The following is a 24,616-nucleotide window of genomic DNA, read 5'->3' as shown; positions in this document are numbered from 1 at the left end:
CCTGTCCATTTCATTGTTGGTTGAGAGAAAATACAATACCTACGAGGGCAATAAAAAACTGAAGGATTTGTAAGCGATTACCTTCTACGATAATGAAAGTGATTGTGTATTTACAGTATGGTAACGTTGTTCAGTTCAAGAGCAAGGGAGGGGGGTGGCTTATTGCTGTTACCATGCAACTTTGAATAACTGAAAAGATTCTTTCTAATTTAGGGGTTGTGGGGAGAAAGAATGACACTGGTATCAACAATTTTTTTCAATTTAACCTTTTCATTAAACGTTAACTAGCTAACATAGCTGTACGAAAAGGGAAGGGCAGCTGACAAGTTGACAGAAAATACAGCCGACACCACCCGACTAGGTAAGTCCGTCGTAGCAGAATGGGACGTTTTTGCAGTGATGATGAATAATCTTCCCTCCTAAACCTGTTTAGGGATTAAGACTCACACACCAGCTTATCCTATGGTAGCTATTTTAGCAAGCACTCTTAATACATCACGATTTGGAGAGGAAAAACTGATATTTATAGCATAAGTCGGATCATAGCTCTTTAATCGCTACAGCAAAGAGTATTCAAAAAGAGGACATGGGTGAGTGAAAAACTAATTCAAATCGAGCAGTAAAAAAGCTACTGGAGAATCGCGCTACGTAAATTCATAATGAGCTGTCCTAACTTAAAACGACAAGGTAACAGAAAAACAAAACAAAGCAAAACAAAGCAAAAAAAAACAACAGTCCTTCATTGGCGATGTTACGGCCAAAAAACCAAAGGTGTCCCCACGCATTGAATAAAAAAGCACTTTCATTTTCTAAAATTAATTTAGTAATTTCTTTAATCCTCGTTGGATTTGTTCGACGTGTACCTTATTGAAATTCTTTCACAACTTTAGTCGTTCTGTCAGTTCATCTTATTACCAATTGCAATGATGAATTCTTCTCTACAGTTATTACAAGAGAGTGGGAAAGTGTTTGCCGTGATCAACGATCTTTCCATCGTGAATAGGGCGTGGCGCATCAATCTATGTTTGCTCACTAAAACAGTGACAGATCTTTGATTTTGTTGCAGGAAGGATCAAAGCCCTTACAGTTTACACTGTGAAAGAAGTTGTACGTAATAAAAATCATTAAGATCCTTCTAGAAGGGCGATCATAACTCCTTTTTTACTAGCAGTCTTTTTCGTTACTATTACTAATCTCTACAGATTTTCTTTGGGTATGAAATTGACCATTCAAAACATCTCAAATCGAATTATCGTTTCATTGTCTTGTACCAATCCGCACTTAAGAAGAGGGTGGATCTTGATGGCACGTATTGGTGTTCTTTTCGAGCGTTAAAAACGTTTTTAACAGAACGGTTTTCGAGAAATCGTAAATGTCTGTCTAGATTTTGCCTTCTGCACTTGTTTCCTTTCTTGTCTAAGAACCTAAAGATCTCTGCTTGTCGTTGTACAGGCGAGAGACTGTTTGGAAATAGCAGTACTGATCAACGTGTGACCAATGATACCCCTATAACTTTAATAAACAACTTGATTGTTCCACAGATTGTATGACCTCTTCAGCCAGCTGTCCTCACGGGTACCGTCACAGGTTAGAACTTTCCCTGTTTAAGAGCACCTGCATAAACTAAAATCTGTTTCAGCAAGGCGACTAAATTTTAAATACCCTTAAATCTAGAAGAAGGAACAATTTCGATATAGAAAAGGAGTAGTGCTTCTTTAAAGCTTTTCACTCTCAAAGAATTTAACCTATTTCAGTGGAAGCTGTGATTAAGATAAGCGTCTAACCTTTGCTTTTTCTGTCATGTTATAGCATAACTCTAAACGACATAAGACCGGAAAATAGCTCAGAAATTTGCGTCCGCTCGGAAGTCAAAGTCAAGGCCACTTCCAAAACAAAACAGATAATGTAACATAGCTCTTACACCGGAAATATGCACGTGGCTAAAAATACAATTTTAAAACAAACTTACATTTAGTCATAAGCCTGGAAATTTAATTATTTTCCCACAAGTAGGATTTGTAGAATACCGCTACAAATCATCTGGAAGAGTCAACGGATTTTGACGAGATTCCTTTCCGTAAATTTCTTAGGCCATTCAAAAACAATATAATCCTCTTCTGGCTGTCACAACAACTAATTAGATCTTTATAAATCTTAAGTGCTATGCAAATGTCTATCTAATCTCATTCTTCCGATCAAGGCCAATGTGTTTATCAGCAACGAGGCCAAGCTGCCCTTGCGGCGCCTCTTTAAACTGAGGACAACGTCTGTCGGCTCAATCTGTTTATAAGCATTATCAGGCGATAACATCATAATAGCCACCGAATGGAATTTAAGGTTGATAGAGAATTCCGACCAGCATTTCGTGGAATAATAAAAACCATATTTGCTTTAAGCGTGAACGTGAAATCGAAGGGCATCCAACTCGTGTTGACCTTGACTAATTCCACCTCCAAAGTCGAAAATAGTGAGACAGGTAACAAAGTTAATAGATCTCAGTTGTCACCTATGATCCATTGTGCATTCTCAATCTTCACTGCACCGTGAAAAGGCTATGCAGTTTACATGCCCTTGGTGCATAAAGCTAAGTTGTCTCTATTAATCTGAACTGAAACTGACGGCAACTCGAAAGCAAATCCTCTCAAAATGTTTGCCTTTCCTAAGTTATAGAAATAAACGAATACTTGAAACATACTTATGAATAATTCTGCACAAAAGCTGAAATGAAAAAAAAAAAAAAAGACGAGCTTTCTAAAGGTTGTATAAAAAATCAAGTGAATCGAAGAAGCCATCAACAGTCGACGGATTCTTCGAGTGCAATGATAGTTATGCCAAAGAACAAATTGGCGAATAATTTAGACATGTTCGTAAGAAAAACTTAGAGAAGATAACAATTCGAAATAAAAACATTTCTTGTTTTCCTGCGAAGTGGAAAATCACCAGCTGCACATGAAAAAAACCTGCAGTTCAAGATTTCTCGACTTAGTGCTGGTGGTTTACAGGGATAAAATCTTTGAAAATTTCCGGTCAACTTTCAGTAAAGCCTGAGGCGACTTCTTCTTCGCATCATAATTTCCACGTGGCACTAGAAGTAATCTTTTGCTTGAATAACATCGTTTTCATGTTATCATATCAACATTATTTGACTCTGGCTTAGAGCGAGACTTTTCTTCACTTGACGTCTCTGAAATAAGCGGAACCTGGCTTGTGGTTGTATTAAAGCTTTTATGAAAAAACAAAATAGAGAGCTGGTTACCATGAAGGGGAGGGACAATTGAAAAGATTTAATAAAAGGTTCTCTAAGGGTTTCTATGAATACCTGACCTGTAACCAGCCAATTATTGAAAAGGAAAAGTCGAAAACACTGACTTAATGATACTTGCGAACTGCCAAAGAGTTACAACACGAGCTTGACAATTTAGTGTCCTTATCTTCACAGACTTCAGGCAGGAAGTAACGAAAGGCAAAATTGACAGGATTATTCGAAGTACAGCACAGACGCAAATATCAAAGACAAACTCCGCACTTGCAAATTCTTGTGTCGGCAGAAGTGATAACGTTGAGTTACCCTCCCTGTTCAGCAGTTACCTTAATTACTCCTTCGCCAAGATAAGTAATACGTTACAATGGTTGGGAGGGAAAATTCGTAAACTGGAAGAAAACTGGAGACAAAAAGCAGCGCTTAAAATTAGTTTATTTCGTCCTAGCAGCCGATGTAAATCTACAAAACTATGTGAAATATTATCACACTAGCAGTATAGGCAAAAAAACAATTGATCCGAGCTAGACGGACTAATCAGAGAAACGGTTTGTGTACAGCTTGCTGGAACTGGGAAACGACTGAGGAAACGCTGAAATTAAAATCTCCAGGAAGCACATGGAATTTATTAAAAAGAGGCCACAGATATAAAAAAGAATAAAGGACTGTAGTATTCTCCTCTCTCTTTTGAAAAAGTACTGACGAAGAATTGACCGTATATCAGAAATCCTTTGAGGCGATAAGGGTTCACTCGTGGCCATTTGAAATACTCATGCTCTTTTTCTGTGCATTGTGTTGGAAATGGATCAATTAAACAGTGCCTTGCTTTAGTTGGTTATTATTTTGGATAGTCACAGCTTGACCCTGTCATATCCTACTGTGTTATAAATTGTTGTGTCGTAACCAGTGAGACTCGTGAACAGGAATTTAAAATGGAAAGCGACGATCAGCTGTTACGAGTGAGCATTGTGTATGACAACTGCCGCGTAAAAATTATGCCATGTGCTGGGCTCTTATTTCGAAATCTTGCGAAACACTTCTATTGTGATTTGGCCTTCAAACCGAATTCAACCTATGGCTATTTTTACTCAAAACCTCTTTAACAAATGTATATCTTGCCTGTACAAGAATAAAAAAATACGCAGAGGACAGTAGGTTCTCCCCAACACATGACAGATTGAAGTGGACAGAAGAAGTAAAACAGGTGGCTGATAATGGTGGGTAAAGCCATTCGTGATCAACGTCATAATTAGACAATCTCTATTGATGAAATTTTTATTTTTTAGAAAACATAGTTAAATTACAACCTCGGTGATCTGTCAAATCGGGAAAAATACGGTCTCAATCTGTGTTTTACAATTTCATCAGTCACAGTGCCTTTTTTAGTGGACCAAATCGAGAATAGCAAAGAAAAGGATACAACATGAAACGTTTCATCACAAAGAGTGTTTGAGTGTGTATGGAGCAATCCACGCGGAGCTGTAGCCCCTTACTGCAGCTGGAATTTATTTAACAGTAGTTCACAATCGAATCCTTATGGGAAATTATAGATGCAATTTCTTAAACATATGGATAACGTAAGCAAGAAACCTGACAGTTTAGTTGATCAAAAAGAAAAATAACTTAGTTTTCAGATTCTCTGTATCTCACGTTCAGGTCACGTTGTCTGTACTTAGTTGCATTGGAGGAAGACAAAAGCAAGTTTCTGTAACTTAAAACGAAGGATGACGCTCTACAACTTCCCCTTTTTCGTGCTTTATAGGGATACGTTCGGGCTACAATCTTACATAAATGCAAATCCAGCTGCAATTTCTTCAAGCAGTTCCTTTCACGTTTCCTACTCTAGAATGTGAGTCGAAATTGAGACAGTTTTCCATCAACAGCTTCTTTAAGGGGGGTTTTTTTCCTGGGTTGTAAACCGGTTAAAAGTCCTGTTCCCTTAGATTAAAGAGAGGTATAGACCAATGGTAGACACGGCCTATACGACTTAACATAAAATGCATACCAAGTGAATAGCATCGGCAAGATGTGATCATCAAGTTAGCCACACTCCTGTGTATGTGGAAAGCATAGTATAGAACATGGACATACGAAACAGGTCCACTTCATTTCTTCTATGTTTTGTCCAGAAAAAGCAAACAGGAGTAATGCGTTCTTGAAGCACGTGTTGCTGGTGGTAGTGGCTGATGCGCTCGTCTACATTTTTGGCCTTCAAAAACGAATGGAAAAAATAGGAGAAAGGTCCCCAGCTATTAACAATATTCTCTCCTTACTTTCAAGTCTCAAATTAAATGAGTTTTTTTTAAATTTCTTCATTTTAAAATCATTTCCTTGTGATTGACATAATAGCACCTGCTTTCTTAGAGAACACTGACATTCGATCAACCTCCAGAAAACAGTCGTATCAAAATCGCAAAAGGTGTTTGTTACAAAACATTTTAAAAACATCAGGGAAGTCATTTTGGCAATTTCACAGTCCACATACTTGTTTTGTTCTCATTCACCATAAGAAGGTTTGACAGCTGTTGATACTATCAATTAATGATCTAGGTATTTTGTTATCAACTCTGACGTTAAATAATTTACAAGATGTGTTCACGCTTTGTCAACAGTTATGGAGACTACCCCTTAGTTCAATATCACTTCACAATAAGTAGCAAACTTGGCGCAAAAATCAAAACAGTTAGGAAAAGAGAAAAGAAATTTTGCTAAAAGGCGATTTTTTTGCAGAAAAGTCGATTGCTAGAAAAGAAATAGATCTGAATCATTGACTTAGCCGAGGACACAGATGGACAGTGTTACTGCGTCGCTAAACAAAGCTTCTGACGAGGAATAAACACTTCTAGGAAGTCAATGGAGAGGTTCACGCATAAAGTAACGCTTTCTCAAACAAGAATCAGAGGGAGAGAGACAAATCACGAGACTTTGTGGTAAAGAAGCCTTCAAGAAACACACTGGGAAATATTAAGAGTAATTTATTTGCCACTAAATGGTGAACAATGCAACAGGTTATTAAGACAATGACAAAATATAGCTTTCTTGACAACTGCCTCAGAACTAACCAGCCAGAATAAAATTCTCAGTATAGCGATACAAAAAAGGTAAATAAATGAGACATAAGACGGGTAATATCGTAGCAAGATTTGAAGTGTTCCATCAACTATTATTAACAAACCTGTCGACTAAAACTTCATGAAGTCTTTGTCTGTAGGCACAAATGATGTTTTTGTGAAATTCAAATCCTATAAAAAGCGTAAACAATTTTATCCTGTTTCTCGACTTTTTTTGAATCCTTTTAACACCTATTTTTTTTCTTTCATATCAAGTTCATCTCTTGAGCCTTATTTATAGTAGATGAGTACAACAATTTAAAGCATCGTTGTTGTATTGTTGGATTATCCTAATAGTGTCACATTACAAGAAATCTGTTGTGTTTCTTCAAACTTGTAAAAAAGAATCGTTTCTTAACGTGCAATGATAAGTAAAGTTGGGAACGCGACAGAAGTAATACATGAAACACCGTAGGAAAACTTAAAACTAGGCATATGCAGACTTAGTGTCCGTTATTGTAAAATGAGAGATCCAAGAAAGTTTACCTTATCACGGGACAGGGTTGAATACTGTAATTGTCAGAAAAACTATCTCTATTTCTCGGTCTCGTAAGCTCATTACTATGACTAAATTTTCATAAAATTGAACACTGGACATTAAGGGTAGAGAGATAGCTCCCGACTGGAAGTAAAGGTGACACTTGGACACTAGGCGTTACTTAAACAGGTGACCCATTCGACCACAATAAAAAGTAGCCGGGAATATCGATACTTCTTCCTCCTATCACGAATATCCACAATAAAACGGAGCTATTCCACCCTCAAAAGTATGGAAAAAAATCGGCAAGTTGTAAACAAGATATTGAAACTGAGATTGAAACAAGAAGTAAGAACTGAAAAGGATAACATTCCTCTATTCGCTTGTATTTTGAGGTGTGCAAATTTTAAATCCTGGTCTTACGCTTGAGATTGGGGCTATCAGCTTAGCTCCAAAAATGAGCTAAGGCGATAAGAATCGCCGACGAATGATGAACGCTGCCGACAAAAATCGCCAGTAATAAGCAAAGTAATACTTGTCTGTTACGCACAAGGCGACGGGCTCTAAGGAGGTGGCATGATATTCTAGAAAAAGTAGTTACTCACATCCAAACTAGAGCTGAGATTAAGACTTCACAGGATTTTAACCCTGAGTCCATTACTATGTGTCTCCACCCAACTAAGAGGGAATTAAAACCCAATGAATGCCTTGCAAAGTGAGGAAAATGAAGTTAATCGAGAGCGAAGCCACTTGTATTGATAACTTTTCTCAGATGATTAAATTCACCTGCATAAAGAAGCAACTAGCATAGCGGTTTTCTTTTTTTTATAAAAAATATGATAAATAAGAAGATAAAAAAAGAAAATCTTGAAGGACATATTTTTTCCAATGCAGTTGCAATTCAATCCTTTTACTACCACGACACTTAAACCTCAAATTGAATAAACAAGCAGCCCAGCGCTAAGTAATGATAGATTTTCTGCCTCGCCACAGCCTTTTTAACGAGGATACTCCAAATCACTATTCATCCATTTGAAACATCTTTTATCGTTCACTCTTTTGTTCGCGATAGAATTGTTGTCACAAATCACTTGCAAGGCCTCCTCGCTTGAAACAACCAGTAACGCCTTTTTTAAAGTTATTGTTTTGTTTCTGCTAGTTAAGTAGCACGTCAAAGCAGGTATTTAGCGGAAATTTGACAAACATACGAAATAAAGATGAAGTACCCTTACTTTCCGTTTGCTTCTTTAAGACCTCAAATATGAAAGCTAAAGCTTCCTTAATAAAGCACCACAGCAAGGATCTAACAACTTTCCCAGTTCGCCTTTTGCGCTTTGGGTCACACTGTGAAGGTGACAGCTTTAGACAATAAACCTTTGTTTGTGGATTTCGCGACGAGCTCATCTATGCAGGTTCAAGACTGAAAAAGATCGCCTTTATTGTAACTCCTTAATAGACGATTATGGTCCGTCGAACATTTATGGCGACCTCTTATAAATTCACGGTGCCTTTTTGTCCTCTTGTCGTGGAAACTTCCTGAGTCTATTCAAAATTAAACCTTTTCATGTCGTCAGTCACGTTTGTCGAATAATCGGTTCTTTTAAAAACACTTCCAGTCATTACTGAAGCATGAAAATCACAATCAATGCTGACCAAAGAAGCAATCAAAACAAATGAGCTTGTTGTCTCTTTTTTAAAATATAATCCTCCAACAATTGTAGCGACACATTGCTGTCTGATTTTACTTCTCAAGATTCACATATCGCAATAATTCATAAATAAAGAACTTACCTTCACTTAATGTTTTCAATTGGCACACGTATAAAGCAATTAGCTCCTCTTAGAAACAGCTTTACATAAGTACCGTGGTACAATATCACGGAGACAGACTGGAAAATAATTCTGGCTAAAGTGATAATAATATCAAAAGCTGCCGCGATTAAGTGAAGCGTGTGATGCGCATTATTATTCGGCCAAATGGTGAACTGTAAGAAGCGCTTACAAACCTGACATTCTCTAAAATCCTTTAAGTTACAATAGAGAATCTATCACTTGGCTTCTTTAATTGTGAGAAACGGATTGTCTGACCCCCCCCAAAAAAAGGAATTGTTTGATGACGTGAGACTTGAAAGGCCAAAACTGATATATTGATTTTGATTTGCTGAACAGTAGGGGGTACTTTATGAAACCGTTGGGTCTCGAGCCGTCATATTTTGCCATAAACAATCCGCTATGTTTCATTTAGGTCTTACGAATGAGAACAAATTGCGCAAACAGGGCAGTGTCTTTGTCTAAACGATGCCGTTTTAGCGTTATTTGCAATTGAATACGCATCAGTTTCACCACATTGTCGTTACTACATCTATTGTATTCGCAATTCAAGGAGTTCAATTTGAACATCTTTCAGGACCGCCTTCGCATTTTGAAGTTATTCCAGTTTCTTTTAAGTGGTTCTGAAACGAATCACAAAAAGCACCGACAGAAGCGTTTTTTAATTAGTTTGCCTTTTGTAAAATTGCTTATTAATGAATCACTTTACAAACAGAGACGCCAGGCGTTCTCAAGAGACCCGCTGAGTACTAATTGGTATGTAATTTGTCCAAGATAAGTAGCGTTTTCATATTTATTCGCTAAGTAAACACAAGATAATTTCTCCTTAAGTGGACCATGTACTTCACATTGGTTCACTTGAAAGATTTTCATCAGCCTAAGTAAACCACTAGAATAATGAAAAGTTTATCTGTCGTAAGATACAAACATACTTCATCCTAAATTCACGAACTCAAAAAACATGTTAATATTTTATTACAAGGATAGAAACTTGCCACGAGCGAATTCCAGCTGACCGAAATGTAAATAAAAAAATCCATTAAGTGTTTATCATTAAATGATTGTCGAAAGAAAAAACGTCAAAAATAATTCAGTCCCTCGGTCTCAATGCAAGTGTTTAATTCGCTTGAAAGGATAAACAAGCACATAATTTTACGCTACAATATGCTCGACATTGATTTCAAATTCCATCTAGATTAACAAGTGTTATTTTAAAAAGTCATAATTTCGTACTGAGAATGAGAACTCTTCGACACACAAGTTTGTTAAAGGAAGGCATACAAATTATCATCTGCTTACCAAATAAAGTTAGTCTTGGTGGAAAAGTGGCTTTCTATGCATTACGATTATAAACCCTTGTCTTTTATTCAAAAAGTTTTTCAAGAAAATTAACACCTCTACAAATAACATTTAAGAGTGGTAAAATAGTGCTACAGTGTAAGAGCCATTAATACTAGCGTGAAAAAAAATATAAACCAAACTTCAAAGGAAGCTAAAAGGTGCATGAAACAAGGCGAAGTCTCCTGTCAGACACAACGATAAACTTTAACACGCTAACCACGAGCAAGAGAAACCCTCTCGTTCCATCAAATTATTAATCACCTAAAAAGTAGCACAAGCCAACATGTCAATTCTTTTTTCAGGAAACACTCCACAAAAATTTATGGCGAGGCTTGATAAGCCAAATTTTGAAGCGTAAACGATCTTGTGCCAGATTCTTGAGAGAGACACATGTCTAAGCTGTCGTTTGAGTGACGACTTTTTCAAGAAGCAAATAATAAAAGTCTGGTTTTCTTATCACAGAGCGACATTGCGTTCTCATCTGTTATATTCTAATGAACACCATATGGATGAAAGCTGTGTAGGTGTGTTCATTTACCAAGGGCCATCGGCAGGTAGCTTTATGAAGTACTGCGCCAACTGTTTGGATCTTTCAGGTTGAAGATATTCGCAGAAGTAGGAGGGATTTAACGGGAAGCAGTGTGGCACCAGCACAAGTGGTTCTATTGAGCTATCCCGAAAATAAGAGAGGAGCTTACTACAAAGAATAATTTTATTCCAATTCATATGTTACAATAGATTATTTCTGTTATATTTACACAGAATATGTAAGTTACTTGGGAATAAAATCTTCATTCACTTCGATTTAGAAGTGGTGTTTCATGTGTAACTATCGCTGGTGGCTGAATAAATAACAGCATTAAGCTGATAAGTGCAGCCACTCATTTATGTCAAACAAGGCCACCAGTTTCTTACCGGACGTTTCTTATGCGCTAAGAAGCGTGGCAACACCTAACGTCGGAACAGACGACGAAAGTTAACTTGCCCCACCAGCGAAAACAAGATGATTAGGGCCTTTTCACAAGTTTTAGCAGGTACAACCCTATGACAACCAGTTTCTCTGGGAAAAAAAATACTGAGAAGCTATACGGCCTTAAATTAGCTGTACGCCTATTCTTTCCTTCCGACAGGGTTGCACGAGAGGTGTTTCCCATTAATAGGGCGGTTAAATAATTACAAAGGCATTGTTTTCATCGTCAAGGAGTGAGCTGCTAGGGTCTCACATAATGGTTTGCTGTGTGTCTCAATGTCAATGCAATTTTACGGAAATTGTTTCAAAAACACGTGCTTGATGTCTTTATAATTGCTCTCACAACAACCTGAAATGAATTGATTGCCTGAAACCAGAATCTCTCTTTTAAAACGTTTCCACAAGACTCTCGCTCACTTATCAATAGTCGTCCATATATTTCATATAATATAAAAAAATACATGAAATTATCATTTTCTTTAAGGATTTCACTCTGTAGCACAAGCACCGATAAATTCTTTTTAAAAAATCCATTCCAATCTGCTAGTCGAGCAAACTCGATGAAAAAAAAAAAAAAGGAATATCACTGAGATAAAAAAATAAAATACAACCTAAAAGAGTTTAACTAAACAGATATGTAATAGAAAATGTCGCTACTTGCCAACTAGTCTAGTGGTACATAAAATTGTGAAAAGTTTGAGGAGGGCCATAAGGATTCCTGTGTGAGTAACCTACAGCTTGTCCGAAGTGTGAATTCGGCAAATTTACGTGCGCGTAAGACTGAAAAGCGAAGTGAGGACCGTAAGGCGAAGGCTCACAACAAACGGAGCTTGGTCCAAGACTCGATGGAAACCTTGGTGGTAAATACGGCTTGCTCGCCAGTTTGAGTTTTTCTAGTTCAGCCTCATGAAGCCTCTTAGCTTTCGCTCTTCGATTTTGAAACCATATCTTAACTTGCGTTTCTGTAAGGTTCAAAGAGGCAGAAAATTCCGCTCTTTCAGCGATCGAGAGGTATTGCTTTTGTCGAAATTTCCTTTCCAATGCAAGGAGTTGTGAAGTTGTAAAAGGCGTTCTCGGTTTACGATTAGTCTTGTGCTTCCTGAGTTGGCATTTCGTCGGACTAAGTCGTGGGCGAACCCCTGAAAGAGAAGCCCCGAAAGGAGGATTAGTGCGGAGTACTGGGTGACTCGTATAGCTCATACACAAGATCTGTTAAGACACGCTCTGAGTAGTCAGTAAAGCAAGTCCCGGAAAAATATCTCCTTTCTATCGGACAAGGGGGAATAGTTCCGATAATTCTACAGCATTAAACTTGGTCAATTGAGATACAACCAAAAATAGGATTTCATACACGAGTGGTATTTTTGACTTACGAGGTGGAGGGTCATATCTAGTAGAATGCATCCAAGGAAAGTCTTCTGTCCATTCCACGCGTTCATTAGTATCTTTGCTCTCAGTAGTCGAATCGATAGACGGTTCAGCGCTTCTTACAGCTTCTCCTCCCCTAACATCTTGTTTATCCAACAGCCTTTCAACAGAAAAGTTAATCGGTAACCCTGGAGTGCGGGATGAATTTGACGGACTGTCGCCATTTTGTTCTGGTTTGGATATAAGCGACTCAACGCTGAAAGATATGCCTCTAGCCGTGGCAGGCCTTCTTTCCTCCATGGCTTTGTGAGTGGATCGCAGTTCGATTTTCTTTAGCACAAAAGGCTTCTTCGTTTGCGTGTCGTCCCTGGAATGCCTAGTTGCTCTGCCGTCCGTAGCTTTAGTTCGGAACTGAAGAGAACCTGCTGTGAACAGCCATTTCACCCGTTTGACGTCCGCGAATATTGGACCCTGCCTAATAGGGCATAAGATAATTGTGTCATTATCAAGCAAATTTGTTGTTGATAAATGGCAGCCAACCACAGGACGCGCAGGGTGTCATCTTTAAAAGATTTGATAACTGCTAAATTGTTCCCATTGGCTCGCATTAAAACCAATTTACGGCTTGGTAGTCCTATTGTTTCTGTCGGCGTGGTGGCTTCGATAATTCTGCAAACATGCTGGAACTGCCTCCGAGGCATTTGCAAAATAATTTCGTCTGACGTGCCCACACTGTCGGTTTGAAGTTGTTATCCAAAAGTACCGCCTTTCTAGCTTCAAAACCAAAACCACTTGTCTGATAATTAGGATTAATATGCAAGGTACTTAAAGAAAAGTAATGGGATGGTTTCGAGATGGGAATCTTCTTTCATCCGGTGACGAAAGTCACGAAAGAGAGCGACGGCGCGACCTTTATTTCCTTCACGGCCGTATTCCCTTTGAAAATAAACACCACCATTTAAGTCTGGAAACATCTCGGCTCTCTCTCAAAAGACATTTTTTGTTTTCTAAAAATCAAAGCTCTAAGGAAACAAGTATTTCCTAATTGTTTGCTCTAATCCTTAAAACAAATAGTAGACGTCAGCGGGGGGCTTTCAACCGATAGTATCGGATCTTAAAGGAAAACAAAATTTTATGGAAATCAATTAGAGCTTTTTCAAATACAAATTACTACGTGTCTCTATTATCGGCTTGTTCGGGAAGCAATTTCCATCTGTGTATGCAACCGGTAATTGAGAGGTAATTGAAGCAAGCGATGTGCTTTCGAAGATAATGATATGGTAATAAGACTTCCACCAAGCCATACATTCAATTTCTAAGTACAAAACATCAGCTCTCAACTAAAGTTAAGTCTTGAATAGTTCAATGTGATTGAATCAATTATGACACCTTTGACAATCTTCTAAATACTGCCAAGGAGGGGCCATGTTGATTTTCAGTGATAAGACAAGAGGTTTTGTTTGGATTATTCCCTTCCTGCACGCCCGAGAGCTTTCGATGTTTATTATCGGCTCTTAGCTCTAATTTGATATTTCCACAAACTGTTTGGAAACGCTGATTATTTGATTTCCAGATGATGAATAGAAGATATTCGAGTCTTTCGCGAACTTAGACTTACCTCAGTATCACGTAAGAACAGGCTCTAAATTCTTGGCGCTAATGTCTCGATTGATAAACTCTAATTGTAACCATACAGTGTTAGTTTAAGAGATTACTAATTTGAATAACTTCGGATATCTATATAGTTCTAGTGAAATAGATATTAATCACCATTTCAATGTAATTAGTGAAAGACGCCAGTAGTCTGACGACCTAATAAACAACAGCCGTAAGACCCAATTATGTCTGAAATAACGGATAATTTTAGAACCTTTCTAGTTGCCCTGAAAATGTCGATACTCTTACCACTGTCTTGTCCTCTTTCTTCACTTTACTGTTATAGTCGTCCTTTAAAATAAACGGCTCGAAAAACTTTACAGTGGCCATATGTTACCTAGCATAACTCTGCTAACTAAATATTTCGACTTCACCGTTGACAAGTTGTGAGATAACCAAATTTGAGAAGCATGGCTTTATCTCGGTAGTGCTATTCAAGTTGGAGTTATCTATGTACTGCGCCATGTTTTCTGATACCAAGATTAAGTTTCTCTGAGGAAGATAAGTCGCCCATGCCCTTTATCACACTTATTGAAGATTCTGCTGAATATAGCAACTGACACGAACAGCCACATGTGCTACATAATTGTAGAATTTCTCTTTCCTCTGCGTCCTTGACATTATTCGAAAATTGAGGCTTCGACAAATCTATCCTTCTACGAAGGTACGAATTTCGCGTTCGCCTTTTGATGGACGCAGAGTTTTGTAAATATTATATAGACATATAGACATTTTTTCAGTTTGAAGCTGCCATAAAGGTTACGCGATTTCTATCAGATTAGCAAAGTTTAAGCGTTTTGAATCTTTTAAATACCGGGCAAAACTAAGTAAAGAGTAAAACGTAAAACTATTCAGACCCAGTTTTAAACATATTTACATCGTTCGTCAGGAATAATTCAAGCCATGAAGCGCCACAACGAGTCTACCAAAGAAGCAAAAAAACGTTACAAAGTTGCGCTTATTTCACTTTAAGAGGTCGTGCCCAAAACGGCCTGTTTCAACGAAAAACGTTATTATAGTGATATTTAAATCAAAATAAATCTACACGACAGAAAATTAAATTTAGTTTCAAAAATTTATACGTCTTTCAGTAATCAGTTTGAGAAGTGAATCATGATCAATGCACTTAATGGAAGGAAATAAGGAAAATAAATTTAGAGTACTACCACTTTTAAGCGTGCACGATAATCGTGCTCAATTTTACACAAAGAGACAGAGAACATTTGAAAAGCGGATCTTAGAGACACAACGCCTGGCTTGCTGAGTTGTTATTACAATCCCCGGCAAATTTTATGTTGGTGTAAACGTTTTCAAACGACAGAAAAGGAAGCTAGAAAAAGGGAAGACAACGTACACAATGACAAAAACCAATCCTGAACGAATTTAAAACTTGTGGATCAAAGTAATGATTTTAGTATGGAATAGAGTTTAAAGTTTACCCCGGAACGCGTGGAATGGAGTATTGTATGGTGCTCAAGCAAAACAGCGGAAGAATTATATTAAGTAAGCAAATCCACTTAACTAAAACATTGCCACGATACCACGATTCACCAATCTTTATCGGTAGATAATGAGATTATTCTGTTTGCAGGCAGAGACACTACAGAGTCAGTTTTAAGCAAATTAAGATTGATCTAAGAGCAGCTCTCCACTGCTTAATCCTCTCGTCATCCACATTAATTGCCATGCATGAACATTAAGTAATAAGATGATTGACTAAATTGCGTTTAGAATTCCTAAGATGGAACAAGGAGATAAATTCTGATTCTTCCTGATTTAAAATCGCATTAAAGATAATGAACATAGCTCCATGAACATATTTAGGCTGTCAAAGGGATAATAAAAGGAAAAACAACGGTGAAGAATGTTACACCATTCAACAAGCTACATTCCTGAAAGATCTACAAAGGTGTAGTATTTAACACGAATAAGGATAAAATTCACTTCGAACATATTGATCACAGTTCATGACTTAAATTTGCTGTCACCGATGACCATCACTTTCTTTAGCAAACTATAATTGAATTACTTCAACATTTCAAAGACAACTATGATTAATGGAAGGAGCTTGCCTCCTAAAAGTTAAAAAAAAAATAGATAACCATGGAACACATATTTACACACGTAAGGTACACATTTTTTTCTTTTATTTCCAGCAAAAGGGTAAAATAATGCTCTTCAAGTAATCTTAGATACTCTAAATTTCAACATTAAACAATGCTACAAAAAGAAAATAGTTTGATCACCCAGCACATTACACACAATTTATACATACAATTAAAGAAAATTCCTAACCAAATCAATTTTTCAAATAGATAAACCACAATACATGCATATTTGTGAAAACAGATGTGGTGCGGTTAGATAATATTGTTCCATGAAAAACATTCGATAAAATGGCAAATTAAAATTGACTGAATATCGCACGGCGGGAGTATTTCTATTGTTAAGCACTACAAAGGTCGGGAGTGATTTCTCCTCAAATAAGTTCGAGTGCCCTTTAAATTGCTTCTGCTCAGTGAGCGGTTTATATCGAGAAATCGTGAAAATGGATCGTGCTTTCCTTCTTTTTTTTTCTAAAAAGTTAGCGAGGGAATAATGTGAAATAGACATCTACAAAAATTACATAATAATTGCTCGTCAAGTCCAAGGTCTTACCATGTGACCTTAAGTCTTACCAATGTATGCCATTTATCGACCATCTGTCGTGTAATAATCAGGCTGTTCTGTTTTCTATCGATATGTGGTGAACACAAAAGCGCTCTTTAACCTGACCTGTCTTTCTGTCTTCAAGCAAACGAATTCACGATTGATGAAATTGCCAATACGTTGCTTTTTCCTTCATATTTATTTTTACTCTCCATGCTAAACTGACCTGTGTTGTCACATTTAGTTATTAAATATAAATATAAGGCTTTGGTCACCTAATGTTCCTATCGCCCTAGGGTTCAATTAAAACGCATTATAAAATAAACACCGACTTTTGCAAGGAATAATAATTCAATCGAATACAAAAAAAAAGTCTATTGTTAGTAACCGTCGCTTTCCTTCTAGCTCTTTAAACAAAAGTCAGAATTGATTGTTTACAAGAGAGAAAATTCTCGGGGTGAGTGGAATTTCTATTCATTGTTACAAATTCAGATAAGGGAACAATAAGATAAAAACAAACGGAATTAGTGAAAAAGGAAAGAGGAGTTGAAATAATGGCTTGAATTCAGGCAGGTTGTGATACGTTTAGATTATTTATTACGAGTTTTGAAAACTTGCTTTTTGTCATAAAGGTTTTATTTTGACCAGTTTCTTGCCCAACACGTGGTGAAAACAACGAGCGGAATAACATGAACCAAAAAATACATAGAACCAAACAAATAAGAACAAAGGGCGTTTAACTGTTGAGTCTTTGTTTGTTCTGGCGTAACACTCACGTTATATACTCTGTTCTCAGGATTCAATGGAAAAAACAAAGGTGATTAACGATCCATCAGATATATAAGAGACAATTGAACTAATACAAGAAAGAATCCTTGCGAATTGGCCTGCGTACTTTAAGAGGTATTTGAACCATAATTCATACACCTGCTTGAGCCACGCACCACTCGGTGGAGGTAAAATCGCTGTAAGCATTCAAACCTGTAGATATGGGAACAACTCAGGGTCTCAATTGGCCTATTTAGAGCCAACTTGGCAAACAACTCAAAATATTTGATTCAAATTTCATTAAGATCTTATAATAGTAAAAACAAACTTGCCACCAGCTTGGTAAACCGAGGACGTCTACTTTTGCTTCTCATGGTTTTGATGAACGGTTTATTGGGAACGTAAAGCTGGTTGATTGAAACACCTTGAAACACCCAAAAGTTGTTATCATTTAAAATTATCGACTATCTTGAAGCACAAGCTATGTCATTTCCACTTTAAATCTCCCACTAGAATCTTTGGAGGGGAACTAACCAAACAGCAACACCACCATCATTTTTCGTCAACAAAAGTAAAGTGTTTGCGTGTGCAAATCACAAACGGTCTCTTGTAGACAAGAAGATTCATTTTGGAAAGGTTTTGCATACCGCTGTGTTTGTTTAAGTGATCCATTTTTTTTATCACATACTTCCCACAGAGACTAATAATGCTTCATTAGATGTAGTTTTATAGCTCCGGAAATGAGCGAAAGCCACGGCCCAAGTGATTCAGTATTGAAGCAAAGACGTAACGAACAAGTTCAAATATCTTCAAACAGAGTTTACTAACTTCCAAGGCGGAAAGTCGAGAGACTTGCTTTCCTTTTCGATGCATTTTTATCTGGTTCTAAATTTAAAGGAGTGCTAATCTGCCCGTACCAGGAGCCTCTACCACAAAGATTTTGCTTTGGTAGAGTGATTTTAAAGAGAAGCCGAGAGGTTGCTTCTGGGAATTTAGCTGTTGTCTTTGACGACAACACTAGAAGCTGGATCGAAATGCATTTGTGACTCTCAATTTGGTATTCGGTCTCCTCAGTGCGTAGTAGAAGTGTATCTTACTTGGGGAAAATATCATGTTTTTTTTGATCGAAAGAATCTTGCTGTTTTTAAAGCAACAAATCCTAGACTAGATGACCCTTGGTTTCATTAGCCAATACGTTTTCTAATCAATGTCTTAATTCAATTGCAAATTTGAATCTTCTCTCAATGGTTTACATTTGGAGCATCGATCTGTTCCGGTAAAGATCGACAGGTTTCTTCACCTCTAGGTTTTCAAATCCCACCTTACCATTGGAGAACATTTCATTACTTTTCCTAATTCGGAATTCAAGGTATAATTTATTTCATTTCATTGTAAGCCGAGGCTTTGCTATTGGTTCTCGTGAAATGCCTGCAGAGGATCCATCTATTGCCTGACTTCGAAATGTTCTCATTCTTACTTCAAACTTTCTGTACTGTTTCCCTTCGTATGCGAAGGATTTTGTGTGCTGCCTCTCTCTTTATAAACCGATTATTCTTTTCCATCGGGTGTACTTGGACTTAAATAGGGGTGATAAGTATATGGTTTTACAGTTAAGACTACTGTGCGCCGTCGGCGAATATGCGCTGCATCCTTTGTGTAAATGGTTTGACGATTGAAATAACACCATTCCTCTTCGTTACTCGTGTGTTTCCCATGCTTTTTCTCTCCTTTGGCGTCTTTTTTAGCCTACATTTTTTCCTTCACCCTGGATGTCCAAACGCGTCGAATACTGTTCTTACATGCTCGTATTCATTCCTTCGTTCTTTTTCCTCTGAAATTATGTTGTCACTCCGAAGACGGGTCCTGTATTGTGTGTAATGTGTCCAGGAACAGAATTTGGACATATGCTTCTGTGAAATGGGCGAATTTGATCCTGCTAATACCGATAAATTAACCTATCAGAGCCTCCACTAGTCCACTATTAACGACTTCTACGTAATCATCCACTTGCATGCTCCAAGGCTTAGCTTCACTGTCCAAGCGACTGATTGTTCTTCCAACCAATCCATTAAAAAATGCCTGCCAGGGTTGGGGGTATTGGATTGCAAAGTGGCGCGGCACTGCAAAGTGGCGAATTCCTACGTGAACTATGAGGGTTTGCCAATACATTTTGTGAGGTACATAAGGTCAGTCGCCTTTCGGTTCGTTCTCTTCTTTCGTTCCATACCCTCTCAGCGGTCTCTGGTGATGACAAGTGTTTCGTGTATGGTAATGTAGAATATCGAGTCCACATCGAGGCGTTGAAGATGTCTTCTTTGTCCAGGGTGAATGAGAATGATTCTTTGGAGAGATCTTTGGCGCTCTTAAGACTTCTGGTGAGCTGCAGGTAATCTATCCTACGTGATCCATTATAGCTCTCAAAGGATATTCTCTCTTGTTGATCAGTTGGGTGTAGATCGCAATAAGGGAGTGGCCTATTACGTAGAACACAGATAGTTTCAATGATAGATCGAACTCCTTTATCTTGTAACTTCTCTTTAGCTCGGTAAGTTTCTCAATCAATTTTACCCATGGGAACTGTTTGGGTATGCTCGCAGTATTTCCTACGAAAGGCTCTGACGAAGGGTCAAAGTTCGAAACGACAGGTCTAAACACTTTTTACGGGTGGCCAGTTTACTTTATCAACACAGTCAATAAAACCAAACAGCAGTCAAACCTAAATAAAGCGGTAACCCAAGGGGACCGCTTAATACAGGTTGACCACTTAATACAGGTTTCACAGAATAGTGGTATTATGAAGAAACGATAAAAAACGTCATTTTATGCAATAAATGACCACTTAATGTACAAAAACTCAGTCAAAAATACTATTAACATTGATTTTGGGAGAAAACTATGGATAAGTCTTGGTCTTATTTGAGTGGTTCCGCATCAAGTGACCGTTCATTAGAGGTGGTGGACAATACGAACAGGTCGATGGGACTAAGGAGGGTGACAACGACCGCTAAATAGAAGAGACCGGTTAAAAGAGATGAAAATTGCATCAATCAAGGAGTAACATTTTCGGCAGTTTGAAAACCGACCGCTTAATACAGGTGAGTGCTTAATATGGTGCTGCTTAATACAGATTCGATTGTATGTCGAGTTTTCTGGTCTGTTGGTCAAATCATCCGTCCTTCAAAATTCTATCTCTTGTAGTATTGTGTTTCTTGCTTTCTCGTAATCAATCGGCCATAATTTCTTAAAGGTAATTTGTCTGTCCATTGACGTTTTTTCCTCTTACTTCAATCTCGCGAAATGAACATTACCAGGCCTAGGAGCAACAACATCTGGCAGATTGATGAGTATTCCACACGATGGGCTCAATATATAGACAGGCAACGAAACTTTGCCAGAATTTGTGCGGTAAGTTTCTTAAGAAACTGTGATGCTGCGTCGGTGGGAAAATTTGAAGACAATTTGTTTTATCAACTGAGTTGATAATGTGAATTGGCTACCGTAAAGAGTTTTGAAGCTGACGTTTCGAGCGTTAGCCCTTCGACAGAGCAAATAACAAAGATTTACGCTCGAAACGTTGGCTAGAATCATGTCGAGCCTCGTCAGCCACCCGATCAAAAATAATATGAAAGGTAGGAAGTTGAGTTCTTCGGCTTCATGAAAATCCTTGACCTCTAAAGCATACACTACGCACATTGATGCAAACAACAACACCAACAACTTCACATTAGCACTAAGAGACTGGAATCTGCAAGCAACTTCAAATCTTTAGCAACATAAATTTTGATTATGGATAAAAGCCAAAGAGCTCTCTGAGGCTGTGCAGTTCAAAACTGCTCTCTTAGAGCTGAAATGACAGGAACCTTGCCTTCATCACAAAAATTAGACTTGCACTGGGTAACCTCAATATTTTTGTGTAAATGGAAGTAGTGGATACTGACAGATGACAAAGCAATGATGAAATGTTTCCAAAAGTGACTGGACATCTACTACAGAGAGAGAAATTTAGAAATAAAGAAAAAAAATGAAAAAGACAAGCCAACAGCCGAAGACCCTTCAGTTACCAGGAAAACCTCCAAAGAGGTAACACTGAGATGGTATGGGCACATGTCGAGATTATCAGGGCCTTCCAAGACATTCCTGCAATAAACTACAAGAGCTGGGAGAAGGAAAGGCTGCAGACAAACGAGGCGATTGAAGGATAACATAAAAGAGTGGACTGGTTTGAGGCTGAACGACGCCTATCAACTGTTAGAGAAACATAAGGAATGGAGTAAACTAGTTGGTAGTTCATCCATAACACACCGAACGTAAACTACGGACTATGGAACAAGTGTGGTGAAGTCAATTGAAACCTAATTCATGAAGGAATTTAGGGTCGCAACACAAAAAATAGAGTTTTGAGACATAGATAACTGGGTCCCGTGCTACTTTGAACTGCAAAGCACGTTTAGAAAAGTTATTCATTTCCACACACTCGCTCCCACGCCGTATTAAAACTGATTTTCAAAATGTAATCACATACTGACTCTTAACAATTGAACCATCAGCGGCTTTGCGCATGATCACAAACAGTTTAAAAGCGTTAAGGGAAGTCGAAAAACTTTTAAACAAAGAATCAGTCTGACTTACCTAAATAATCGAGATTTTTTTGCCTTGTTCCCCGAATCTCAAAGGGTCCCATAGTTTACGGAAGATCTTTTTTCCTTGACGTTCCTCTGATTTCATATACTTGTCCATTGTCATTAATAATCGTCACCATCCGCATTGTTGTTCAAAGAATTGTGAATCGACCCAAGTTGAGGTTCTAGGGACAAGTGGTCGAGACTGTATCATGCTATGCTAATCAATGGGGCGTCAAGGCAAGAGTCCTAACAATCACTTAATTTAATTGTTGCCACGCCCAGAATGGCCAGAGCCCATGCTAAATTTAGTACCATTTTATTGGTCAGACTTCCAGTAAAATGTTACTCTATTGGTCAGTGATGTGTCTGAACGCAGATTACCCTAAACGTTTTTGAAATTAAAGATCAATTATCTAGATCTGTTCACATCTGTAACTCTCATGAAGACACTTGAACGGTGAGGGGATAACATGTTCATTTTCTCTGCTCGGGATGGAGGGGAGGAGGATGCGGGGAGGCGCTTTCTCGAGTATCAAGCAATGTTTTACAATTAGTTCAAAAGAAATAACGCACCATTTCAGAAAAAGGTTTCTAAAGTTAAAGCTGTAAATGTAACTGGCATATTAATTGAAAAACAAAACCGAAAACTCCAAAACCCTCCATTGAGAGATATATAATTTTAAAAAAATCATTTCAATCAAGAAGTCAGGATTCCTTATTTGAGGAATGATGTAAGCTAATTCGGTATCAAAACCACCTTCAGGCTCGATCTACACGACATATTTTCGCTTGCTTTATATGCGTTTCCGTCCAACACCTAAACTAAAACACTCAAAGATATAATAAAAAAGAAGTTTTTGAAATAATTTTTGGAAACAGATCTTTTTTACAACATTCCTTTTCTGGTGTAAACAGGCGAAGAAAGCCTCATAATTATAATGTCGTTACCATCTCTGTGGGCATTTGAAATGAAGGCAGGCAGAAACGTGTAAAAATTATATGAATTTTAAATTGCAAGCGCTTTGGTGTGGATAGCCAAGTGAAAAAAAACTGATATTGCTGGTGCAGGCTAAAATATTTTGCTACGTTTTGGTGGTCAAGAATAACAAGGGTTGGGGCCTTAGTTCAGTTCAGTGTAATTGTGAAGCATTTTCCCCATTTTCTCAGCTAAACGATCTCAAAATATATGCTTTTGATTACTTCCAGTACTATACTGACGATAAGAACCGCGTTAAATAAAACAGCGCGGAAATTATGATCCAAACCAATCGTGTCTTAAGTCGGACACGCAAGTAATTTATTCAAATGCTATCATCAAATCGATGAAATAAAAAGAAAAAAACAGGAATTGGATTAATAATAAAGTTAGAACTTAGTGACCAGGCCCGTCGACTTGATTAAATCAAGTTTAATTTCATTGCTAAGGAGTTTCGAAGTAATGTTGTTTGGATTCGCGTGTCAATTATTGCCGGCAGCAAAATACGCCAGGGCGAAACACTACTGCTTTAACCCTGACCAATTTTAAAGTATTGGTTCGCGCGTGCAATAGGAAAACATCTGCCAATACAGGACACTTCACTCTTGGCTACGTTTATTTTTAATTTGTAGTGCCTGAATTCATTGAGACAATGTTGAGAGGCATAAGTAGGCACTCAAATGAGACCATTTGTGGCAAAATAAAACGGCCAAATTTGATTAGTTTTTTGTCGGTCCTCAACAGTTCATAGTGTTTTCTTCAGTCATTGAGTCTAGCATATCGTACGGACGACAAATAAAAAAAGCGTATGACAAAGTATTATACTTGGACGACAAGTAATATAGGAAGGTTGAAAAACAATCTTTTTTAGTAATTATATCGTGCTTCTCGTGTATTTTGAGATAAACCAGTATTGAGTGGAGAATGCAGACAGGCTTAAACTATCATCCAGCCTTTAAGAAGTAAACAGTGGACACGAATTCTTGAAATATAAGGCAGTTTACTGAGAGTTTACGTCACTTCAAGTTGTTTTGAAGAAGATTTATCATTATACTTTGAGCCTGACGCCTCCTAGACTGACAGAACGCGTTTAATATCTCTCTTATTTTACGTAAACACGAAATTAGACTCCGTCATCAAAAAACAGGGTTTTTCCATAAATGAAGAGTTAAAACATATTTAGTAATTCAGATTTCGTGTTCTCGATCTAATTCTAGCAATAAACAAGTTATTCATGGCCATAGGCTCTTTTTAGAACAAGCGGATGGAATGTAAATTGTACAAAGTCATGGCACGAAAGCTATATTGAACAAGCCTACTTCTTTCCGTTCCTCTGATTGCGTGCAGTCGTTTGTTTTGATTGTTGTAACTCCGCTTTCTATTGCACGCAATTCGCGTTTGATCATAAGTTCAAAATATAATGACCAAATTATGATATTAAACACAGAGGTGTTCCCTTCATGAAAATTGCACAGCGTCAGTTTCAGACAACAACGGGCCTATGACGCTAAAGGATCACTTTTCCTTCACTTTTAAGACGAAATAGAGGTTTTCTGCAAAACCCTCGTGCTTTATTTATGAAGCGTGCT

At 37.7% G+C, this 24,616-nt stretch overlaps 1 protein-coding gene and 2 long non-coding RNA genes across 3 annotated transcripts in view; 1 reads left to right on the top strand and 2 right to left on the bottom strand.

Annotated features, from left to right (window-relative positions):
- The first annotated feature begins 4,311 nt into the window (after positions 1-4,311).
- LOC131770276 (uncharacterized) lies at positions 4,312-6,525 on the top strand. Its single transcript, XR_009339111.1, has 2 exons — positions 4,312-4,476; positions 5,990-6,525. It is a non-coding gene; the product is annotated as an uncharacterized lncRNA (long non-coding RNA).
- A 4,249-nt stretch (positions 6,526-10,774) lies between these two features.
- Positions 10,775-13,025, bottom strand: LOC131770275 (homeobox protein MSX-2). Its single transcript, XM_059085986.2, has 2 exons — positions 12,362-13,025; positions 10,775-12,127 (listed from the first exon to the last, which is right to left on the bottom strand). The coding sequence occupies exons 1-2, from the start codon at positions 12,654-12,656 to the stop codon at positions 11,658-11,660; spliced, it is 765 nt and encodes a 254-aa protein (XP_058941969.1). The 5' UTR covers positions 12,657-13,025; the 3' UTR covers positions 10,775-11,657.
- A 4,622-nt stretch (positions 13,026-17,647) lies between these two features.
- Positions 17,648-24,616, bottom strand: part of LOC136283123 (uncharacterized) — a 42,043-nt gene continuing 35,074 nt past the window's right edge. The window contains exons 2-3 of the long non-coding RNA XR_010718571.1: positions 22,059-22,233; positions 17,648-19,903 (exon numbers count right to left, since the gene is read on the bottom strand). This is a non-coding gene — a long non-coding RNA (uncharacterized lncRNA). The remainder of the gene's footprint in view (positions 19,904-22,058; positions 22,234-24,616) is intronic.

This window comes from Pocillopora verrucosa, chromosome 1 (genome assembly GCF_036669915.1).
Source record: "Pocillopora verrucosa isolate sample1 chromosome 1, ASM3666991v2, whole genome shotgun sequence".
Classification (NCBI taxonomy): Eukaryota; Metazoa; Cnidaria; class Anthozoa; order Scleractinia; family Pocilloporidae; genus Pocillopora; species Pocillopora verrucosa.
The sequence above is the reverse complement of the archived record's forward strand: the minus strand, read 5'-3'. Positions and strand labels throughout refer to the sequence as shown.

Bases quoted from the DNA above. Each gene is read 5' to 3' on its own strand.
- LOC131770275 (XM_059085986.2), bottom strand. From the start codon at position 12,656: ATGGAGGAAAGAAGGCCTGCCACGGCTAGAGGCATATCTTTCAGCGTT. The intron at 12,128-12,361 runs GTAAGTCAAAAA...CTTCTCTTTCAG, and splicing joins TAGATATGACCCTCCACCTC to GGGTTCGCCCACGACTTAGT.